Here is a 20631-nt window from a genome sequence, read left to right as displayed (position 1 = left end):
TTGTGGAAATAGAACTTTACCAGCTGAAGGAGGTGATGTCCTGGCTCAGCTCTGTGTCTTGGACTAAGAACTAAAAACAATGCAGGTCTGTTTTCTTCAGCTCAAAGTAATATTTTTAATGATACTAAAAATTAAAAGAACATGAGTAAACCATTAGAATATAGATTAACAAAAGTGGCATTATCCATTAACTGATAGCATAAAAACTCTTCTAGAAGTGTTCTCACTCTCTTGTTATTCCACCAGGTGGAGATTTTTCTGTTTGATATGTCAATAGACAAACCATTATTAAACATGTAATGGAATGATTTGGTGGAATTTACAGCTCCCCGAATTCATGCTGTGGCTGATCACATACATGATCAAAATAAAAAGCTGTTGCAGGTAGCACAGGTCTGTACAGATTGTGTAAGAGTACAGACACAGATAATTTTTATAAGGGTAATTTGTGTTCTCTTGGACATGGGATTAATGCAATCATGAAACAATAAATATTGAGGCAAAAATCTAATGTAAGTGCAGTATTGGTGCAGTAATTAAAAAAAGACACTAAAATATATTGTGCTATTTGCATTGCATTAATCCAGACTCTGTTTGTGTGCATTGTTTTAAATATAAAAAGCTCTTTAAAAATGAAGAGAGGCATTTCCTAATTATTCTACCTAAGGGTTTAAGGGCATGTCTAATGCACAGGACGTAATGGGCATGAAGGCTTTTATTTACATTAAAAATAAGGTTAGAGGCTAGTGTGAAGAAGGCATTGTTACTGTGCTTGTTTTGCCTGGTGAGTAGTGTAAACTGTGGTGTCTGGATTGTAGAAGCCAAAAAGGAAAAAAAAAACACAGGAAAAGCAATAGAAAAGTACTTACACTCCCAAACCACATTAGCTGCTGGACAGGAGGATCTGCCAGCAGCAACTCAGCAGGCGGGGGCTGAGCCTATTTTCAGTAATTAAACCCTGGGGGAAATCTCCAATATTGCAGCATCATAACAGCCTCTTATTTTTGGGAGGCAAGCACAATATCTCCCAACATGGGAGCGTTTGATTGTTTTGACACATGCACTTCAAAAATACATATTAAATTCTGACAAATTTAGTAGGATCGGAATTAGCCTATTGTGAGAGATAGTGACAGATATGGTGCATAATAGGGCCTTCGTATTGGTCAGAAAATATTGACACATGCAGCTAGAAAATCGTCTGTTACCAATTCATGGCACAAAACTAAACATCACAACTGTCCTTTCTGTTACCACAGCAAGTCGAATTAATTAGCGAGAGGAGAGCTCCTCTAACTGCTCTGGGTGCTTATTAACTGGACTAGAAAATATGATTTCTGGTGTGAGGGACGGACAGCGTAGTTATATAGTCCTCAGCGGACTGCAGAGTGTTCAGCAGTGACAAGCTCAGCAGCTCATTATTTATTCACCATCACAGCAAGCTATGTCCATCCAACATCCGCCCACCTCGACATTTCTCTTGCCCTCACCGTGTCTGGTTTCTAACTGCCATCCAGTCGTCCTGCCATTTTGTCCCCATCAGCAACGCTCTGATGGCCAGTGATTATTGCTGCAGTTCGGTGCTGTGAGTAACTGGATGCATGCTTGAATGTGAAATTTAACACACGCAGTATTCCAACTGCAGGAACAAAACCAAAGAAGGGAGGGCCCCAAGATTGCATTATACTTTGCAGTCCTAATGAAAAATTAATGGCCTGTTATTAAATAGCTCACTAAATAAATGCAAAATCGATATGTTCACTTTAAATCTTGCATTCACTCATGCGGCAATTAAGCTTAGGTCTAATTCTCCAAACCTGAGATGTCAGGATGTATTGCTTTCATTTTCTGATGAAAGGGGGTTTAACTGGTTTAAATTGAAATATATAACTCTACATCCAACTGTGGTTCAAATGTAGAGGCAAGTGGGCATCAAGTTCAAGAGATAGGCTGGAACTCATCCACCAAAATACTTTGAATTTCTGTTAATGCAATGTAATTGAACAGCTCAATATCACCTGATGACAGGGCAAATTTTGAAATTCGCACCATCCAGAAGCCTCTAGGTAACTGTGATTTCAGAGGGTTTTCCACATGACTTTGGGCTTGATCTTAAAGATAGCATATGCAGGCCTCTGGCTGGAATATCTGTAGTCCTCCTGCACACAAAAAAGAATGCCAAAGGAAGTTTAGATCATTTATTTCACAGCCTAAACTCCAAAGCATAGGTTGTAAACCCATTGATTTTTTTCAGTGTCTCCTTCCCCTCAATGTTTAGAGGGATGTTTAACCTTATCTTATAAAGAGATAATGCCATTAAGTAGCTCCATGGACATGACTTGGCAGCGTGTAGAGCAGGAGGGCTGTAAGCTTTAATGACGTCCTGACACCAGATAAGCATCACTATCTGTGCTGAACCCTTGCCATGTTCTCAGACTATTCAATTGCAGGTCCAGCGGGGCACACTCCCTTGAGGACTTGCTAGAGCTATAGACCAGAACAATGGCTTAATACGTTACAATAAAACATTAGTGGAGGAAGGAAAATCTAAAGGAGTCATCAGTGCTGTTTGCCAAGCTGTCACTATGCCACTATGCTTACATGCCAAAGAACTGTGAAGCCAAAGGGTGTTTGAGCTGGACAGGCTGGCTTTGTCTATTTAAATATACAAAATGTGTTTGGATATATTTATGTCACTATATTTGGTAAAGCGGGGAACTTAATGTGGGGAGAGTGTGATAAAGAAATAGTTAACTTTTGTTATCTGAACAATACAGTCACCCCTCCTTATCTGTGGGCTCAGCATTCACAGGTTCGCCAAACCATGGATCAAAATATTCAAGAAAACCCATTCGTCTGAAGTGTATGCACACCCCGCAGTAACCTCCCATTTTTTTTAATGAGACTCTCTCCAGCACTGTTCACCTCTCATCTCATTCACTAATTCATTTTATGTGTACTATGTAGTTGGATCTACAGTATTTGCATTTGTACTGAACATGTATAGACGTGTATGCATATATTTATTCATTCATTCATTTTTTGTAACATTTTACGGTCATGGTGTATCCACAACCTACCTGGAATCACGGACTCAAGGAAATACATCCTGAATGGAGCCATCACAGGGGATCACACACTCACACGATCACTCACATATTCACATATTCAGACACACTTGTCCACCTGCCAACATATATATTTAGTATGTTAATACAACACCATTTCATGTAATGGACTTGAGCATTTGTGTATTTTAGTATCCACAGGGGCTACTGCAACCAGAGTTTTATGAAAGGTTTATACACTTTCAGTGCTGATTAGTATATCATCATTTTGTGGCAAAAACTTGATTAATCATTATATGATATTGGTTATGATGCAATACCCAGGTAATAATTTCCCAGCATATTTTTAAGTACACATTTTGTAAGCAATATTATTTTATAAATAGCTTTTAAATAGTAGAATATTACTATATTGTTTATTTAGTAACAGCCCTTTCTGTTGTAATTGCTTCGGGAAGAGTCAAAGGTCGCAGGACCACCTTCCCATTGGAAAAACTTCCCTTGATCCAATATGGCAGCTTTCAAAATGGTGGCCATTTTCTGGACATAGTGTAAAAGATAGGCCCCTCACCCAATACTTCTTGGGTATGTATATATATATATATATATATATATATATATATATATATATATATATATATATATATATATATATATATATATACACACGTGTGTGATGATGTCATGGTTCGAACAACAACAAAAAATATTACTCAAATACAATATCATTTATTAATATGTGACATCCTGAGATTTACTCTGAAATTGCTTTTTATCCAGCCAGACAGTGACACACATGTTCTACAGCCAACCTGCAATGCTCAGAATAAAGTGCCACAGTCTGCTGTCCTTTCCAAATGGGATGCCCCAAAAAGATTCATCTGCTGCCAACTAAACCACAGCCAGCATCCAGGTAGTTCAGACATCAGAGAAATTACACTGCGCTGGGAATATCACAGACTTATTGTTTGTCGAGAAAGAATAATGACTAAATCTGAGGCAGAAACATAGCCCCCATGTGTTGTATGCAATATAAACATAGGAATAAATGTCTTGTAGGTAGCAGGGAATATAAATTGCCTGCTGGTTGATGTGAGGAGTAGAATTTCAGAAAGATTCAGATGAAACAGATGCACCTCTTTTCATTTGTTTGAGTGGACAGCTTTTTCAGACAACACAGTAGCGAGCATGCGTTTGAGCTCTTGTTAGTGAAGCTGCTGGGGCAGTTTCTGTGAGAGGTCTCAGGCTTATGAAAAAAAAACCCACCTCCAGGAATCTCAGCACTTGAACCTGATCAATCGTGCTATGATGCTTTGTTGAAATCTGAAAATGAAAACTAGATAATGATCTGCTACATTAAGGCAACCATTCCCAGAACTACCCAGGCGAGAAGTGAGATTTTAATTTTCATACTTTTGATATTTCCTTATTTTGCATGATTAATTTAGTAATGTTTGGTTATAACAATAAATTGTCAAAATTAATGCTAGAGAAATGTAGCATCATGGAATTTAAGCACCCATGTGTGAGGGGAGAAAGTCTGTTGTATGCATTCTGCAGGATAGTTTAACCAGACTTTTTTAAACATATGCTAAATTTGTTTGCATTTGTTTGTTGAGAGGGGGCCCAAGTTCTCAAATTGGGGCTCTCACTGTCCCTAGAGTCATAAGATTCAAGTCTGGGTTGAGTTCATGGCCATCGAGTTTTAAATCTTGGCTCAATTCAATGGATGTAGAGTCTTTGGCTTGTGTAGAAAAGCCTCTCCAGGAAAGTCATTAGGACAGAGCTTCAGGAGCGAGTGCAAGTGTCAGTTGAGGTCTTTGACTCAGAGCCAGGAGATGTTCCAGAGCAAGGTGACTAAGGCCAACTAAAGCTATGCCGCAGTCTGTGGAGCTGAGCTGTTTCAAGATGGCCGAGGATACAGGGCCCCCTGGGACGGCGTGAAGAAGTCACGGCCAGCAATGTGTCATGGAGTCTGGGCATCACAGCTTAGGCCGGTTCCTCCTTCACTCCTCCACTTTGGCCTTCACACATTCTTTCAGCCCCAGGAGAAAAGAGCAAGTCCCCATGACTTCTACCAAAGTGATTTTCAGAGATTCTGCTCATTCCCTTTGAATTAAAAGGAGAAAGGCCATGAATGAAACATAGTGAGAGTCAGCAGAGAAACCTACAGACCACCCTAGAACTCCATCCCATAACAACATGCAGTAGAGTCTTTTAGGTGCAAATATTTTCCCACGTTATTGTCCTTATTCAGTTTTCAGTTTTGTGTTTTCAAAATCGTAAAAAAACCTTGTATCTCTCATGATGTTGGAAATTATTTATTTATTAAAGTTTAATGCAACAGCTGCTTTTTTCCACTGTGTGAACATTTCATGATCAATGAACCACTATAAATTTTGGCAAACCTTTGGAGACACCTAGTTTCAAAGGGACATAAAAGGGCTGTGGGCCTTCTCGTCTCCAGATGGTCTTGGATTAATCGGCTTCAACTGCTGTTAGAGATTGGATCTCCTTTGGGTGAGTGGTAACAGGCAGGGGCTACACACTCTGGATATCCAGTGTACAGTAACATGCTCCTGACTCGCTGAGTCTCCTCCTCGACCTTGAGGGATCGATGCCACAGTGTGTGGCAGAAGGGAGGAAGCTCATAAATAAGAATGAAGGATGGCCCCAGGGGCCCTGAGGATCCACCATCAGGAGTGGCAGCACGAGGCTAAGCGCAGATACAAAGCCCCACCTCCCCACCCACCTGGAGATTAATTACAACCACTGCCACATTACTATCTGACCCTTTGGGAGGACCTTGCCCCAGTAACCCTCCTCTGCAAGCCCTCCTTTTTTTTATTTGCTTCCCCCACCTCTCCTCCACCTCCCCAGGGACATGAGGGAAAAGGGCACTCCAGCAGGGACTGGGGAAATTTAACTCCCGTCCTTATGGCTGGGGTTTACACAGACGAAATGGGACATTTTATTCTCATCCAGTTACGATCCATCTCCTCCATTTTCCAGCAACTGTGGTTTTTATTTGTGGTGCAAAAGGCCTGCCGTCATTGCACCATTAGCATGCCCACGCTGAGTGAATGCCATCATTTACCACCCCTCTCCAGTGCGGAGAATCATTAGATAGTGCGAGACTCATCCATAACTAACCCTGAAGAAAACAGAGGATAAAAAGGGAGCCATTAAAGCTGCCGAAGGCTGCACATTAATATGTAATGGTACTTAATGTATCTGGAATATGCCTACCCAACAGTCATCAATTACATATGTAAAGCGTGATATTTAGAAAAAAAGCTCTCTGAACAAAAGGCTGAACGTTGGAGGGGTCCTGGGCCTGTGGCTAGGGAAAAGAAATGGAATTTTTTTTTTGTAAATACAAATAAAATCTAATCTAATTTCAAAGTCTTCCATTTCACTTTTTTCATAATATTAACTGTAGGAAATGCTTTGGAGCAGCTGCACTTATTCCCCTAGATTAAATTGCCCTATGCCAAGCATTGGCTAGAGGAGAATAAACCCCCTGCATTGGGCTAAGGAGCAGAGGAATGTTTTATTGGAGTATAGAGCTCCATTCAGTACATCTGGGACAAGCTAGAGTGGCTTGCTTGATCCTTAACTTATCCCCCAACATCAGGACCTAGTCTCACTGATGTCCTTGACACTAATTGCCATCAAATCTGCACAGCAGTGGAAACTCTGATTACAGTCAGGGGAACAAACTACCTAATGATATCCATAACTCAGAAGAAATGTTGGATGAGCAGGTGTCCTTGAGGTTTTTTTTTTATTTATTTTTTTTAATCTATTACAGTGTAATCACAGACCACCTTAATCCCCTGGAATTGACAGTGATGCCTTCCCACAAAAACATCCCTCGGGCTGTGGAGCTGTACTTTCGCTCATGTTCGCTGCCGGGCAAGGGGAAGAAGCACAGAGAAAACCACAGCGCTGTAGTGCCACAGATGGAGCTGTAAAACAGCGAGCAGCCATGCGCAGTGACACGTCAGGTAACCTTGTAATAAAGGGGGGATGAGACGACAGGCCAATGACAGGACATCCGTCTTCCTGCTTAATAATGACAAACAATGTGAGGGCAGATTGCGGCGAGGGCTGAGTTCAAATCTAGCTTGGTTTTAGCCCCAGCGCCAATGAACCCACACGAGGCCGGGATGAATAAGTGCCGGCCCTGCGGTTTTGTGGTGAACAGAACTAAAATGTCAAGACGCTGTGGAGTATTTCTGCCAGGAAAATTACTCAGAGGTCAAAGAAAAAAAAAAACACTGGACCTCATTACTGTTCATCTACCCTCATTCGACTGTTCAGCTGCAGACATATGTATGGGGAGATGGAGAGACTGTATTTGATATTCAGTGTACAGTGGTTAAGTTTAGGGGCCCAGGGAGAGAGCCGTTGTGCAGTGATGCACACAGGGTGGATAATGGTCGGTCCTTTTGCCCACACTGAACTTGCTCCTTAATGTCATGTTCTGTAGCTATACACCAGTGGTGGACAGTAACAAAGTAAATGTAATTTACTGTAATGTAATGTTGGTTTTTCATGTATCTGTACTTTACTGAAGTATTTCCATTTTGTGCAACTTATTTACTTTAACACCACTACATTTCAAAGTCAAATATCTTACTTTTTACTCCACTACATTATGAAAATCTGCCATTCCATTTTGTTTAAGTGTGAGTAAAACCGTAATGTGTCTCAAAAAATCTCCCTGCTCTGCACGACATACAGTGGCACTGTTGCTAGGAGACAAACGAGCACGTTATAACAAGTGAAAATGTTTCTCCGCTTAAAACCAATAATATCAATGGCAGATTTTTTTCATCAAATGTTGTGCAAATTTGAGACTGTAAGTAATCACTTTCAGTTCTTAGAACTGCTATGAATTAACAAAATGTACCATTTATTATTTGGCTGTATTTGAGCCATCAGTAACAACTATTCATTCATATACACAGTTTATGTATCTGTAGATGTCACAGATCACTCAGTCAGTAGGAGGTTTATTAAACACAGTAAGTGAAGTGAGGTCAAAACCAGAAGAAATATTTCAAAACCCAAAAATCAGTACAGAGAGAAACAAGTCCAAATGAAAATGAATATCAGGCAAAAAGTCAGAAAAACAAAACCATAGACTGCCTAAGGAGCAGGTGTCTCAGAATTGCAGAAATAGCTCAGACTATATTCTACAACTATGTAGACAAAAAAGAGAGTTTAAAGGAACACAACGTAATATTTTTACCTTAAAATTACAGCTTCAAAATCATTTTGATGCTTCACTGACCTGTAATAGGGAGAATAGAGCCTCTATTGTTCCTTCTCTCTGCTCAGCACTGCAGAAACTGCACTATGTATCTTTAGGTGGAGGGTGGGATACCACCCCTTTCCTCCTCCTCCCTACCAATTTCAGTCCAGACCTGTAAACATTGCATTAGCAGGAGACTAAAATTTAGTGTTTCTAAATTAGTAAAAAACTGTTATGCACAAGAGATCTATGCCATTGTTAAAGTTTATACTTGTGCGTTATGTGTGTCGCGCTGCAATTACAGGCCACGCTGCCAACAGCATAGGTTCAACACAGAAGCATAAATTGGGCTTAATACTCTGGAGACAGCGACCTCTATTGTTTTGGAGGGGCAGCAACTTGGGTGTATGTAATAGTTGATATAACATCATTCCTTGCATTTAATCTTTGGCCATTTCTGCTGTGTTCATCAGTGTCAGACTTATTAATGGCATTTTATTAAAAGGCTGGGGATCTTTCCTTGTAGTTGCACTTAGTATTTCTACAAATAGAGACTGTGGTACAGCTGTTGCTCTGCATACATGTGAACTCCCCATTTACCCTGTTTCTCAAACATCAGGATCATCACAGAGCAGATATGTGGTGGTGGATCTTTCTCATTGCTGCAGTGATACTGACATGGTGGTGATGCATTAGTGTTGCTCTGCTATGTGTGGATCAGACCAGAGTTTTTAAACAAAGTGTCTACTCACTGTCAACTCTGTTAGAGACACCTACCTTGTGGGTCCACCTTGTAGATGTAAAGTCAGAGACAGTAACTCATCGGTTGCTGCATGGTTTGTGTTGCTCATCCTGTAGTCCATTATCAGTGGTCACAGGTCTCTGCCCACATGACGCTACCGGTGGACTATTCTAAGTCCAACAGTGACACTGGGGGCTTTAACAGTTCCTACATTACACCAACGCACCACCACCATGTCAGTGTCATTGCAGAGCTGAGAATGACCCACAACACAAATCATACCAGCCCTTTGCCACTTTATCAAGCTCCAGTCTTTGAAATTGTTTTTATGTCCCATTTTATATGGTTCAAGTAAATCCCAATAAATTCAGTGATGTGACCATATTTATAAGGGTGAATGATTCATGTAAGTGTAAAACTACAAGGCTTTACAATGCCATACTGGAGGGAGTTATGAATTACAAGGACTGGTCACAACAACATTGGGAACATGAGCCAAATATTAATTTTAAATTAGTCAGACAAACTTCTGCAGTAACTTAATTGGCTTGAGATTTGCAGTAGCTCTACTTGGGGTGACTTACGAGTGCTGAACAGACAAAGTTCTGGTCTGGATTAAGAACAGAAAGTCCCTCAGGAGGCGGAAAGAGACAGACTGTCAAACTTCTCCAAGTCAGAAGCCAAGAACTTCTGTAGTCTTGTATAACCCCGTAGACCAGAAAAGGCTGATCTGTTCCAAAGCTGCTTTATCTCTTTGTGTCAACTTGTGATTTGAGGTGTGAGTCTGTGAGGGGTTTGTGTAGTGCTCGAGTCTTGGAACTTTGTCCCTGTCTTCCCTTTTAAAGGAAGAGCCAGCTTAGAACTATGGTCAAAAAATAACCCTCCGCATCATCAAAAACCTGTATTTCCTCCCAGAGAAGGGTTCTGTTCATCCCTTTGAGTTCTTACTTATAAGTTGTAGGGACAGTTTTTTTTAGGGTGTGCTCAGATGTGGCAGGGTTGTTTTGATTATAAACACTGATGTCTTTTTTTCCAGAAGCGCTGCTACTTGGAAAATGATTTGGTTGGCTTTTGAAAATGAGGCTGAGCTAAGAAGTATTCAGTTTCAGTTTTATACACCTGAGATACACACAAAGTTATACACAACTGTAAAGTTATATAATCATTAAACCTGTCATTGTCATGTGTCACACATTTAACTCCACTTTGTGAGAAAATTATAGTAGAATCTGATTTTCATGGCTGACACTGTAAGGGCATTTTCACACCTGCAGTTTGTTTGTTCTGGTCCGAATCAGTTAAGAAGCTCGTAGTCTTGGAGCATTTTCCCCATTGGTTTGATTTGTTTTCACACAATGAAAAATCCAAGCGCACTAAAACCCATCACAACAAACCACATGAGAATGTTTTCACTGCTGATTGGTCAGACCTGACTGAGGCGGGAGCAATAATGTAAACACAGGAAGAAGGACCTGTGTTCTGGACTAGTAAATTTCTGGTCCATTACTCCGATTAGCGGCTAAACTTTAAACAGTTCTCTGTTTACCTGCCTACTGCGTCCAATATGCAAGGCACACCTTGGCTACAAATGGCATTTAACAAGTGGTATACACCTTATTGTTGGTTCGGATCGAAGTCTGATCACATTCTCACCAGAAACGAATCACACTGGAGTTAGTTTGGGGCCGGACCAAGACCACCTCCTCTCAAGGGCCTTGGTGTGGTTGTTTTGGTCCTTCTTTCACACCTGCCCAAGCGAACCACACCAAGGGTGAAAACGAACCAGAGTTTGACTTAACCAGACTAAAAAGTGCAGGTGTGAAAACAGCTATAACACATGACCTCAGTTAAGCCAGATAGCAGCACAAAAGAGACTAAGGTCATCATTAAACCATGGCAAGCTAGAAATGGACTTTGAAGCAATGAAACTGATCTCTGGAGAGTCAAACCCTACTGTACAGAACTTTTAGGATGAGTTTGGAGGTGTTTTGGATCCACATCTAAGAATAAAACACTGATACCAGACATTACTCATGCTCTTGTGACTGAACCCCATTAAACAGCAGAGTTTTAGCATCTAATGTAAAGACCACTCAGAAGAGTTGAGTGTGTTAGTGCAGCACATTTCAGAAGAGCATGCTTTTGGCCATATGATGTGTGACATTTAAGGAGAAGTTGTCCTTTTGTTTATCGCTAATCTAGTCTTTCACAAACTCAACCTCTAGAAATACACCCCTCTCTCTTGTTCCTTAAAGCCTTTGAAAGCGTGTTCAGCATCTCTTCATCCTGTGGTTTGAGTGAAGCAATATTCCCATTTCAGCTGACGGAACCAGACAAACACTCTGCATATTCTTGAATGACAGTCAGATTCCTCATGTGTCCTGTCAGTGCTGGTGCTGGGTGTCATGCTCTGAGAGCCACTGTGCTGACATTTCAGAAAAAATGAGTGCTTATGAAAAATAGAAGCTCCATTATCCTACATTTTGACTTAAAAACCAGTGCGTGTGTGATAACCTTACCAAAACTTACCAAAATACTACAATACTACAAGCTTCTTTGTAATTCTATGTTAGCAGAAAACTAACAGTGACAAACACTTTTGTTTGCACTACTTTAAACCCATGTTTTATACCACACTGCCACTTAAACCACATTTTAAGTTACAGCCATCGATATGGATATATATTTTACCTTGTTGGTTTATAGTTACTGCCTCAGTAATGAGCCCTGGTCAAGAGCTGCTGAGTGAAATCCATAGTTTATACTGTGACTTATTTTCACAGTCAGTGACATGTCTAAGCCTTCCAGAAGGCCAAGAATGATATTTTTATCTTGTGAAAATCAGTGACCCCCATTAAATATGACCTGCTGACTCCACTGTTCCTATTTAGGTTGAACACGTGAGCCCCTTCTGTTCAGCTCCTGAAGGCCTGTTCAGTCTGATAGTTCACCTGGCTGTATCTACCTTGATGCCACAAGGGAAAAGGTTGGGTTAAACAATTTTCTATTGGGTTTTCCTAAACATAGCAACCCAGATAGTTGCAAAGCTTCAAAATGATTCTGAATTAAAACATTTTACATTATCGTGCAGTGAAAACTACATGTTTTATTTTCTCCTACAAGATAACACTTTTTTTGAGACATTGTACTAACTATATATGTGTGATTTGTTGAATGAAATATATCAATGCTACCCAGTATAGAGCACATGCCTGTAAAACAAGAAGGTGGATCTGGAGCACTGTGAAGATAGTAGGCTCCTCTTTCTCTGCTTTCCTCCGCAGTGCAGAGGACGGTGAGTATGAGCATCATGTTGGCTCTGGGTGTATTGATCTGGCTAAAGCCGCCGTACCTGAAATAGCACAGAAACAGATGCAGACATGCTGAATGGATGAGGAGGAGGGGGAGGAGGAAGAGGAGAATCCTGGTGTTCGGGAACAATGGGAGCAGCTCGTATATGGGATATGACACACCTGTCATAGAGTCTCCTGCTGCTGTTCACACATGTCAGGAGGAGGTGTGTATGGGAGTGTATATACAGGCCTGATATGCCTAACAAAAGACAAAAATACTCTCCCACTGCTTGCCTTTCTGAGCTAAAGCTCTGCTCCCAGGTGGCTTTAGTATGAAGTATATCTCCATCCCAGCCACCTCAACACCTGACTCAGCCATAAATCAAAGCCAGGGGGATGGAGTTGCTTTTAGGGAGGAAGCTTTGAGGAGGCTGAATATTATTAATGAAGTGCTGCATGCCCAAAGAGCTCAAAGTGTCGAAGCCAAGGGGCCGTGTTATCCTCCCACTGGAATTCAGCAGCATGGCCTGGCCTGTATCTTGGGGAGTAATCCCCCCACTTCCACTCCCACCTCTTCCCAAACATCCTCTTATTTTCATGTTTCATAAAACCACTGGCCTACTTCGTCTGGAAACAATGCAAATCCTATAATCCACATATTTTTGACATGCTGTGATTAAAATGAGAACTGAGACAATTGAGCTCAGTTTTTAAATAATTCAAAACAACACACTTCCCCAAGGTCTCAGAGAACAAAGAAAAAGAGAGAACGTGGACCAAAAAAAAAATGAAGCTAGAAAGGGCATCAAGCAGTGACAGGGACTAGTTTGTCTGGGTCTGGTAGCAGAGGTCATCACCACTAATCCTAGCCTCTTTCTTAGTTCATACCTTTGTTTTGAACATTTTTACATGCTCTTTTTCCACATTCTCAGAACCAGAGAACACCCAGTTTGTTCAGACAGGATCAGGCCTAAATCTGGACTAAAAGAGTAGAAACACCACTGACAGAGTCGCTCAGGACTTAACACTGTTAGGGCTGTACCTTTACCTTTAAAGACCAATAATGCACCTCTACAGTACTTTATTTTCCTGAGAATGTAGAAGATACTTGGAATTTAAATACAATGGCCCATTTGTATAGTATATTAAATAGTCATTAAATAATTTATATTTCAATTGGAATTCTCCATATTGCATATGTGCTTTCTATTTAGTTCCAGTGTAAACAATGTCAAAAATCAAACAAACAACCCTGGCAACACAGATATTATATGCAAAAATAACTTCTTTATGAAAGTCATGATGCTTTTAGTTTTTAAACGCAATTGTAGCAATGCTACTCTTTTCTTTATTATTGAAATTTGGTGGTAAATAAAAGGGTTAAATGTTAGAATACACAATGAAAAACAATCTTTTATGTTTTTGGTCTCTGCGTATTTACCGCCAATTAGGCTGAAGGGCTAATGTGGCAGATTAATCGTTAGCATAGCTAAGAAATGATAATAATAATATTTTTAATCAGATTTTCTTTTAGGACAAATGTCATTCTAGGCTCTACAACTTCAAGATATGTCCCTGAGTGCTAATACAAGTGATAGGAGGATTAGTCTCTTTCAGACCGATGTTAGTAAAGAGGGGAAGAAGAAAAAAAAGGTGCTAAATCTTTGTGAGGATTCTTGGCTGAAATGGTCACTGTAAAACTACTACAGTGTAAAATTATAAAATACATGTTCAGTGTTTCACATAAACATGACAAGTCTTTTAAATAATTTTTAAGGTCTGTTTTTTAATGGCTCAGAGAGTTAATGTGACTCATAGTGGCTTGGCACTAACATATTATCAGAATATTATCGTGTCTGCTTCATATAAAACCAGGTCCTCCAGGTACATCCTATTGACCTATTGAAAGTCCTTAATTCGAATTTTACTTTTGGTTAATCATCATTGAAGTAATCTGCCACGAAAGACTGGAATACATTTCAGCAAACCATAAAACTAAAGACCTTTCTGTAGAACAGAGCTTTTACAAATTGCAGCTGTATGACATATGTACCTGCTTTTCTGCTGTTTGATTTTGTAAATTTTGTCTCTTTATATTTTATTGCAGTACTCATGAAGATTTTTATTACATCATGTGAACACTGTAGCTGTCCTTCATCCTGTGAACATTTCATGATGAATGAGCCAATGGAAATGCTCCCAATTTACTAAGAATAAAATCTTTTTACATTTTCTTCCATTGAAAGTTATGAAGGTTTTTTCCCTTCTCATATAAGGTTTTGGGAGATACAGGTTTAATTGGATAGTAATGAATATATATATATATATATATATATATATATATATATATAATGACTTTACCTCATGCTGCCCACCGTGCTGCCCTCTTTTCCATCACAGAGAGCAACTGCTGTTCCCTTGGTGTGTTACTGAAGGGACGTGTGCCGCTTGGCATGCATTGCCCTGTGGTCATGTGAATAAACAGGCTGTGATATCCAGCCACGGGCTGCTTTAAGTGTGCCCTCTAATTAGCATTTTTGGCACCCCTCACTTCCTTTTTCATCATGAATGGAGGGATGGTGTGAAAAAAGCATAGAGGGGAGGAGAAGAGGATGACACAAGAGAAAGCATACAGCAGTGCAGGAAATAGAAAGAGATACATAGGTCTGTGCATGCTTTCAGATGAGAGATAGCTGAAAGCTGGATCATTATTGCACCAGAGAGAGAGAGAGACATGGTCTAAATTTAAAATGGCTGTTTTTGTGTTCCTGTCCCTCCAGCAATTAAATGAGCACGGCATTTTAAACACTGTAAATAGCCATTGCTCCGGGACTTTCCCTTCAGTCCTGTGGAAGCATTAATGAGTGTTTGTGATATTTATGAAACTTCAGAACACATGACGTTCCCAGTGATCTGCAGACACTCAAACACTCCTGCCCAGAAGCACACAAATAACAACCTCCTGAACCAAAGTACCAGTGTATTAATGTGGCCTGAAAAGTTGTTCTGCTGAAACTTTTCACCCTTTTGCTTTTCCTCATTATCACTCCTGGGGTCCTCGCTCAGTGCATGCAGAGATCAGAGCTCGAGGAGGCTCCAAAAAGTCTTTGATTTCTGCCCAAGTCCCAAATTCAGCAAGTCAAATCACATTCCACTCATGGGGATGCCTCTGGCCATCCAGGGACTGGCACACTTGGTGTTTTTATCCTCCCTGCACATGTTGAGCCTGGGTTTTCTGTGTGGGAGGCCATTCAAGCATTCAGTGTGATGTTTAAGGCACATGGGAAGCCAACTTCAAACCACTATCCAGTCTGTGGAAAGAGAGAGAATGAAGTATGTATGGCCGTTCTCTGGGGCTCGTGGTTGGTATAGTGTAACCGTCATGCCACGGGCTTCCACAAAGCAGAATGTGGTTTAATTCCCAGCTCAAGCAAGGAACATCATGTTAATAAAAAGAGCCCTTGGACAAGACTCTTAATACTTTATTATCCTATATCTAACAATTAAACACTGTACTTGGTTGTGGATAAGAGTGTCTGCCGAATGCCATTAACGTAAGTGTAAATGTCCTGTTCACCCTTAATATTCCCATCCTTCTCCAGTGATGTCTTGAGTGGACGGCCATTTACCCTGGGCATCGACATCTGATCAGTGCTATTTGACCATGTGAGTGGGTCATCTTCCAGTGAAGACACAATGTGTTTACATATGGCCTTTTCAAATGCAGCTTCTGCATTCAGATAATAATACACAGACACACACACACACACACACGCAGATCCAATCACAATGCGTATACGTGTATGCAGATCTGATCACTTTTTAGACACACATCCAAATCTGACCACAGTTCATTTATACATGCATATGCTATTGCCACATTGTCATTACACACACCGCTCTGGTGACAGCATGTACTGCTATGGGTTTAGAACAGCTATATCTGAACACATTCTGATCACAAACACAGTTACACTTGTCTTTTAAATTCATATGTGGACAACATCCAGATACAGGATGACTTTTAATGACCGGTGAATTTTAATGCCAGTCACAGGGCCTGAAAAAAGAGTAGAGACTTAAACTGCAATGTAGAACCACGGTTTGCTGTTTAATAGCCCTGTTCTTGTGTTTGCATCAGTGTGTGGAGTTGTTACTGGGTTATATTCCGCTGCCGTGCTCCCAGTTACACCTGGGTGTATTTATGAGACGTATTTAAATCACACTGCAGGTGATGTAGTGGATGAAGCATGGAAATCACTGCGCTTGTGTGAGCAAGCTCGCTCTGAGATTTATTCAATCCCATTTCACACAGCTTTATGTGCATGCGCACACACACACACACACACACACAGCAAACTAAAAATCTGTACAGACTCCTGGTATACCCCAGCTCTCCACTAAATAGCAATGACCATGGCGTTACGATATCCACTGCAATGCTCTGCACACTGTAAATATGTGGAGATCAACATAGAATATTCATTGGTGAAGCTGGGAAATGCCATGTACATAACAGCAGACCTCACTTTGGCATTAAGGACACTGTCATAAGTCCTTTAACAGGCAGTACTAGACTTCCTGTAAATGTGTATCTTTGTACTGCAGTAGGTGGCAGAATAGATGAAAGCATCTGTTAAATAAAATTTATATGGTTAAAACAGCCTTTAAATATTCAATGCACATTTCTAATCTTAAGGACTGCGCACTGAAATTGGTGTTACTATGAATTCTTTAATGATCCAGTTCTCAATGCTTTATTTCACACACTGAGGTTCACTTCATTTCATATTCCTTCTCAAAGTAAAATAACTCACTAATGAAATATTAGTGTGTTATTTAAGATTGAACTGACTTTATCAGCTTCTCTGACCATAAATGTGCACTATAACAGTTCTATAACTAGACTTGTCATTGTGTTGCTCTGCATACTTTATCTTTATTTAAGTTTTAATCTTCAGGGTCCCCAAAGGACCATCACAGAGCTGGTATTTCAGTGATAGATCATTGCCCATGACATCAAGACTAAGTGGTGCCTGTGTCAGAGACTGTAGCTCTTCTCTTGCTGCATAGTTTATGGTAGTTGTGCTCTAGTCTTTCATCGGTTGTCAGTGGGAGGTGCCCACAGAATGCCTTTCTTTTAGTAGTTTTGGATGATGGACTGTTCTCAGTCCAGCAGTGACACAGAGGGGTATAAAAACTCCAGCATCAATGCTGTGCCGGATCCAGTCTTACCAGCAGCACACATGCTAACACACCACCACCACATTAGTGGCACTGCAGTGCTAAGAAGTGCTTATGTAATACTAACTTGTTATGTGAGTAAAGTGGTTTATGGTGTAAATAATTCAATGCTGTATTTAGATTGTTACTCTGTAAACTTTGAATTATCTTTCTTGGATATCTGACAGTAGGAACATGGCTGACAGACACTGTTCCTGATATAAGTGGCATATTTCAGATGTTTGTATATATATATTTGTGTGTGTGTGTGTAGGCTTTTAAGGTCCTGCCCCTTCAGAGGGTTCCAGCTGAAGATGCCCATGTTGATGGATGTGTGGTAACAGACATAGACATTTTTGCATATCAGCAGATTTTTTATGGAATCACCCTCTCTCTGCGGGGTGTCACAGCTGATATTTCATGTCAAGGATGAATGTGAAGAGTGTTTGCACTGCTGTCGCAGGGCTCACCTCCAAAACCCCTGCTTCAGCAGCTCTGCCTCTCTCAGCCAGCGTCCAGTGGCCAGCCGGTTCTCCCCAAACCAGACAGCAGCTCCTCTTTGTGCTGGGGAAGGCTGAGAGGGGCAGAAAGAGCTGGCTCTGCACTGCCATTTAAGCTCAGCTCTGCAGATCTTATCAACACAAAGATGGCATTTCGCATTCTCTGCTGTTTATTAGGCCACACACTTATGAGCTACAGTTTCAGAATCAGTGTCAGGCTCAGCTGGACAAGTGTGTTTGCACATGAAGAAAAGAGTATATTGTAGCTTCATTTAATCCTGAAAGTAAATGACAAATTATTGAATTAAATTTTCATTTTGTCCATCCATCCATCCATTATCCACCGCTTATCCGGGTCCGGGTCGCGGGGGAAGCAGTCGGAGCAAAGAAACCCAGACCTCCCTCTCCCCAGCCACCGACGCCAGCTCCTCCGGGGGTATACCGAGGCGTTCCCAGGCCAGTCGAGACATATAGTCTCTCCAGCGTGTTCTTGGTCTGCCCCGGGGCCTCCTCCCCGTTGGACATGCCCGGAACACCTCTCCAGGAAGGCGTCCAGGAGGCATCCGAACCAGATGCCCGAACCACCTCAACTGGCTCCTCTCGACGTGGAGGAGCAGCGGCTCCACTCCGAGTCTCTCCCGGATGTCCGAGCTCCTAACCCTGTCTCTAAGGGAGAGTCCAGACATCCTGAGGAGAAAACTCATTTCAGCCGCTTGTACCCGCGATCTCGTTCTTTCGGTCACTACCCAAAGCTCGTGACCATAGGTGAGGGTTGGGACGTAGATTGAACGGTAAATCGAGAGCTTTGCTTTTCTGCTCAGCTCTTTCTTCACCACAACGGACCGGTACAGAGCCCGCATTACTGCTGACGCTGCACCGATCCGCCTGTCAATCTCACGCTCCATCTTTCCCTCACTCGTGAACAAGACCCCGAGGTATTTAAACTCCTCCACTTGAGGCAGGATCTCACTTCCAACCTGGAGAGAGCACTCCACCCTTTTCCGACTGAGTACCATGGACTCGGACTTGGAGGTGCTGATCCTCATCCCTACCGCTTCACACTCGGCTGCAAACTGGTCCAGCAAGAGCTGGAGGTCCCGGCTCGATGAAGCCAACAAGACCACATCATCTGCAAAAAGCAGACATGGGATCCTGAGACCACCAAACCGGACACCCTCCGCCACTTGGCTACGCAGAGAAATTCAGGGCGGAATCTGCATTGTTCCTCCTGGATCCGAGGTTCAACTATCGGTCGGACTCTCTTCTCCAGTACCCCCGCATAGACCTTACCGGGGAGGCTGAGGAGTGTGATCCCCCTATAGTTGGAACACACCCTCCGATCCCCCTTTTTAAAAAGGGGAACCACCACCCCAGTCTGCTAGTCCAGAGGCACTGCCCCCGATGTCCACGTGATGTTGCAAAGACGTGTCAACCAGGACAGCCCCACAACATCCAGAGCCTTGAGGAACCCGGGGTGAACCTCATCCACCCCCGGGGCCCTACCGCCAAGGAGTTTCCCTACCACCTTGGCCACTTCAGCCCCAGTGATAGACGAGCCCCCCCCCCGGGGTCCCCAAGCTCTGCTTCCTCTGCGGAAGACGTGCTGGTGGGATTGAGAAGATCCTCCAAGTATTCCTTCCACCGTCTGGTGACGTCCCCAGTCGAGGTCAACAGTTCCCCACCCCCACCATATACAGTGTTGGTGGAAAACTGCTTTCCCCTCCTGAGTTGCCTGACGGTTTGCCAGAAACTTCTCGGAGCCGACCGAAAGTCGTTTTCCATGTTCTCACCGAACTCCTCCCACACCCGAGTTTTTGCCTCAGCGACTGCCTAGGCTGCCAGCCGCTTGGCTCCTCGGTACCTGTCGGCTGCCTCCGGAGTCCCCTGAGCCAACCAGGCTCGATAGGACTCTTTCTTCAGCTTGACAGCCCCCCTCACCCAGGGTGTCCACCACCGAGTGCGGGGATTGCCACCCCGACAGGCACCGACAACCTTGCAGCCACAGCTCCGTTCAGCCGCCTCAACAATGGAGGTCCGGAACATGGCCCACTCGGACTCAATGTCACCAGCCTCCCCCGGGATGCAGTCGAAGCTCTGCCAGATGTGGGAGTTGAAGATCTTTCTGACAGGTTCCTCTGCCAAACGTTCCCAGCAAACCCTCAGCACACGTTTGGGCCTGCCAGGTCTGTCCGGCATCCTCCCCCGCCATCTGATCCAACTCACCACAAGGTGGTGATCAGTTGACAGCTCAGCGCCTCTCTTCACCCAAGTGTCCAGAACATATGGCCGCAGGTCAGATGATACGATCATCGAAATGCGGCCTAGGGTGTCCTGATGCCAGGTGTACTTGTGGACACCCTTATGTTCGAACATGGTGTTCATAAAGGACAAACAGTGACAAGCACAGAAATCCAATAACTGAACACCACTCGGGTTCAGATCAGCGGGGCCGTTCCTCCCAATCACGCCCCTCCAGGTCTCACTGTCATTACCCACGTGAGCGTTGAAGTCCCCCAGCAGAACAATGGAGTCCCCAGAATGA

General features: G+C 42.4%; 1 protein-coding gene across 3 annotated transcripts in view; it reads left to right on the top strand.

Moving 5' to 3' along the window:
- The window catches only part of stxbp6 (syntaxin binding protein 6 (amisyn)), a 237803-nt gene that overhangs the window by 120656 nt on the left and 96516 nt on the right, over positions 1-20631 (top strand). The window contains exons 6-8 of one of the 3 annotated variants that reach the window (XM_066667717.1): positions 11965-12059; positions 12272-12368; positions 14474-14586. The exons of the other annotated variants lie outside the window; for them this stretch is intronic. Of the exons in view, the coding sequence (XP_066523814.1) occupies positions 11965-12059; positions 12272-12320 (144 nt within the window). The 3' untranslated portion in view covers positions 12321-12368; positions 14474-14586. Of the gene's footprint in view, positions 1-11964; positions 12060-12271; positions 12369-14473; positions 14587-20631 lie in introns of those variants that run through there. 3 annotated transcript variants of the gene reach the window in all.

This window comes from Hoplias malabaricus, chromosome 1 (genome assembly GCF_029633855.1).
Source record: "Hoplias malabaricus isolate fHopMal1 chromosome 1, fHopMal1.hap1, whole genome shotgun sequence".
NCBI lineage: Eukaryota > Metazoa > Chordata > Actinopteri > Characiformes > Erythrinidae > Hoplias > Hoplias malabaricus.
The sequence above is the reverse complement of the archived record's forward strand: the minus strand, read 5'-3'. Positions and strand labels throughout refer to the sequence as shown.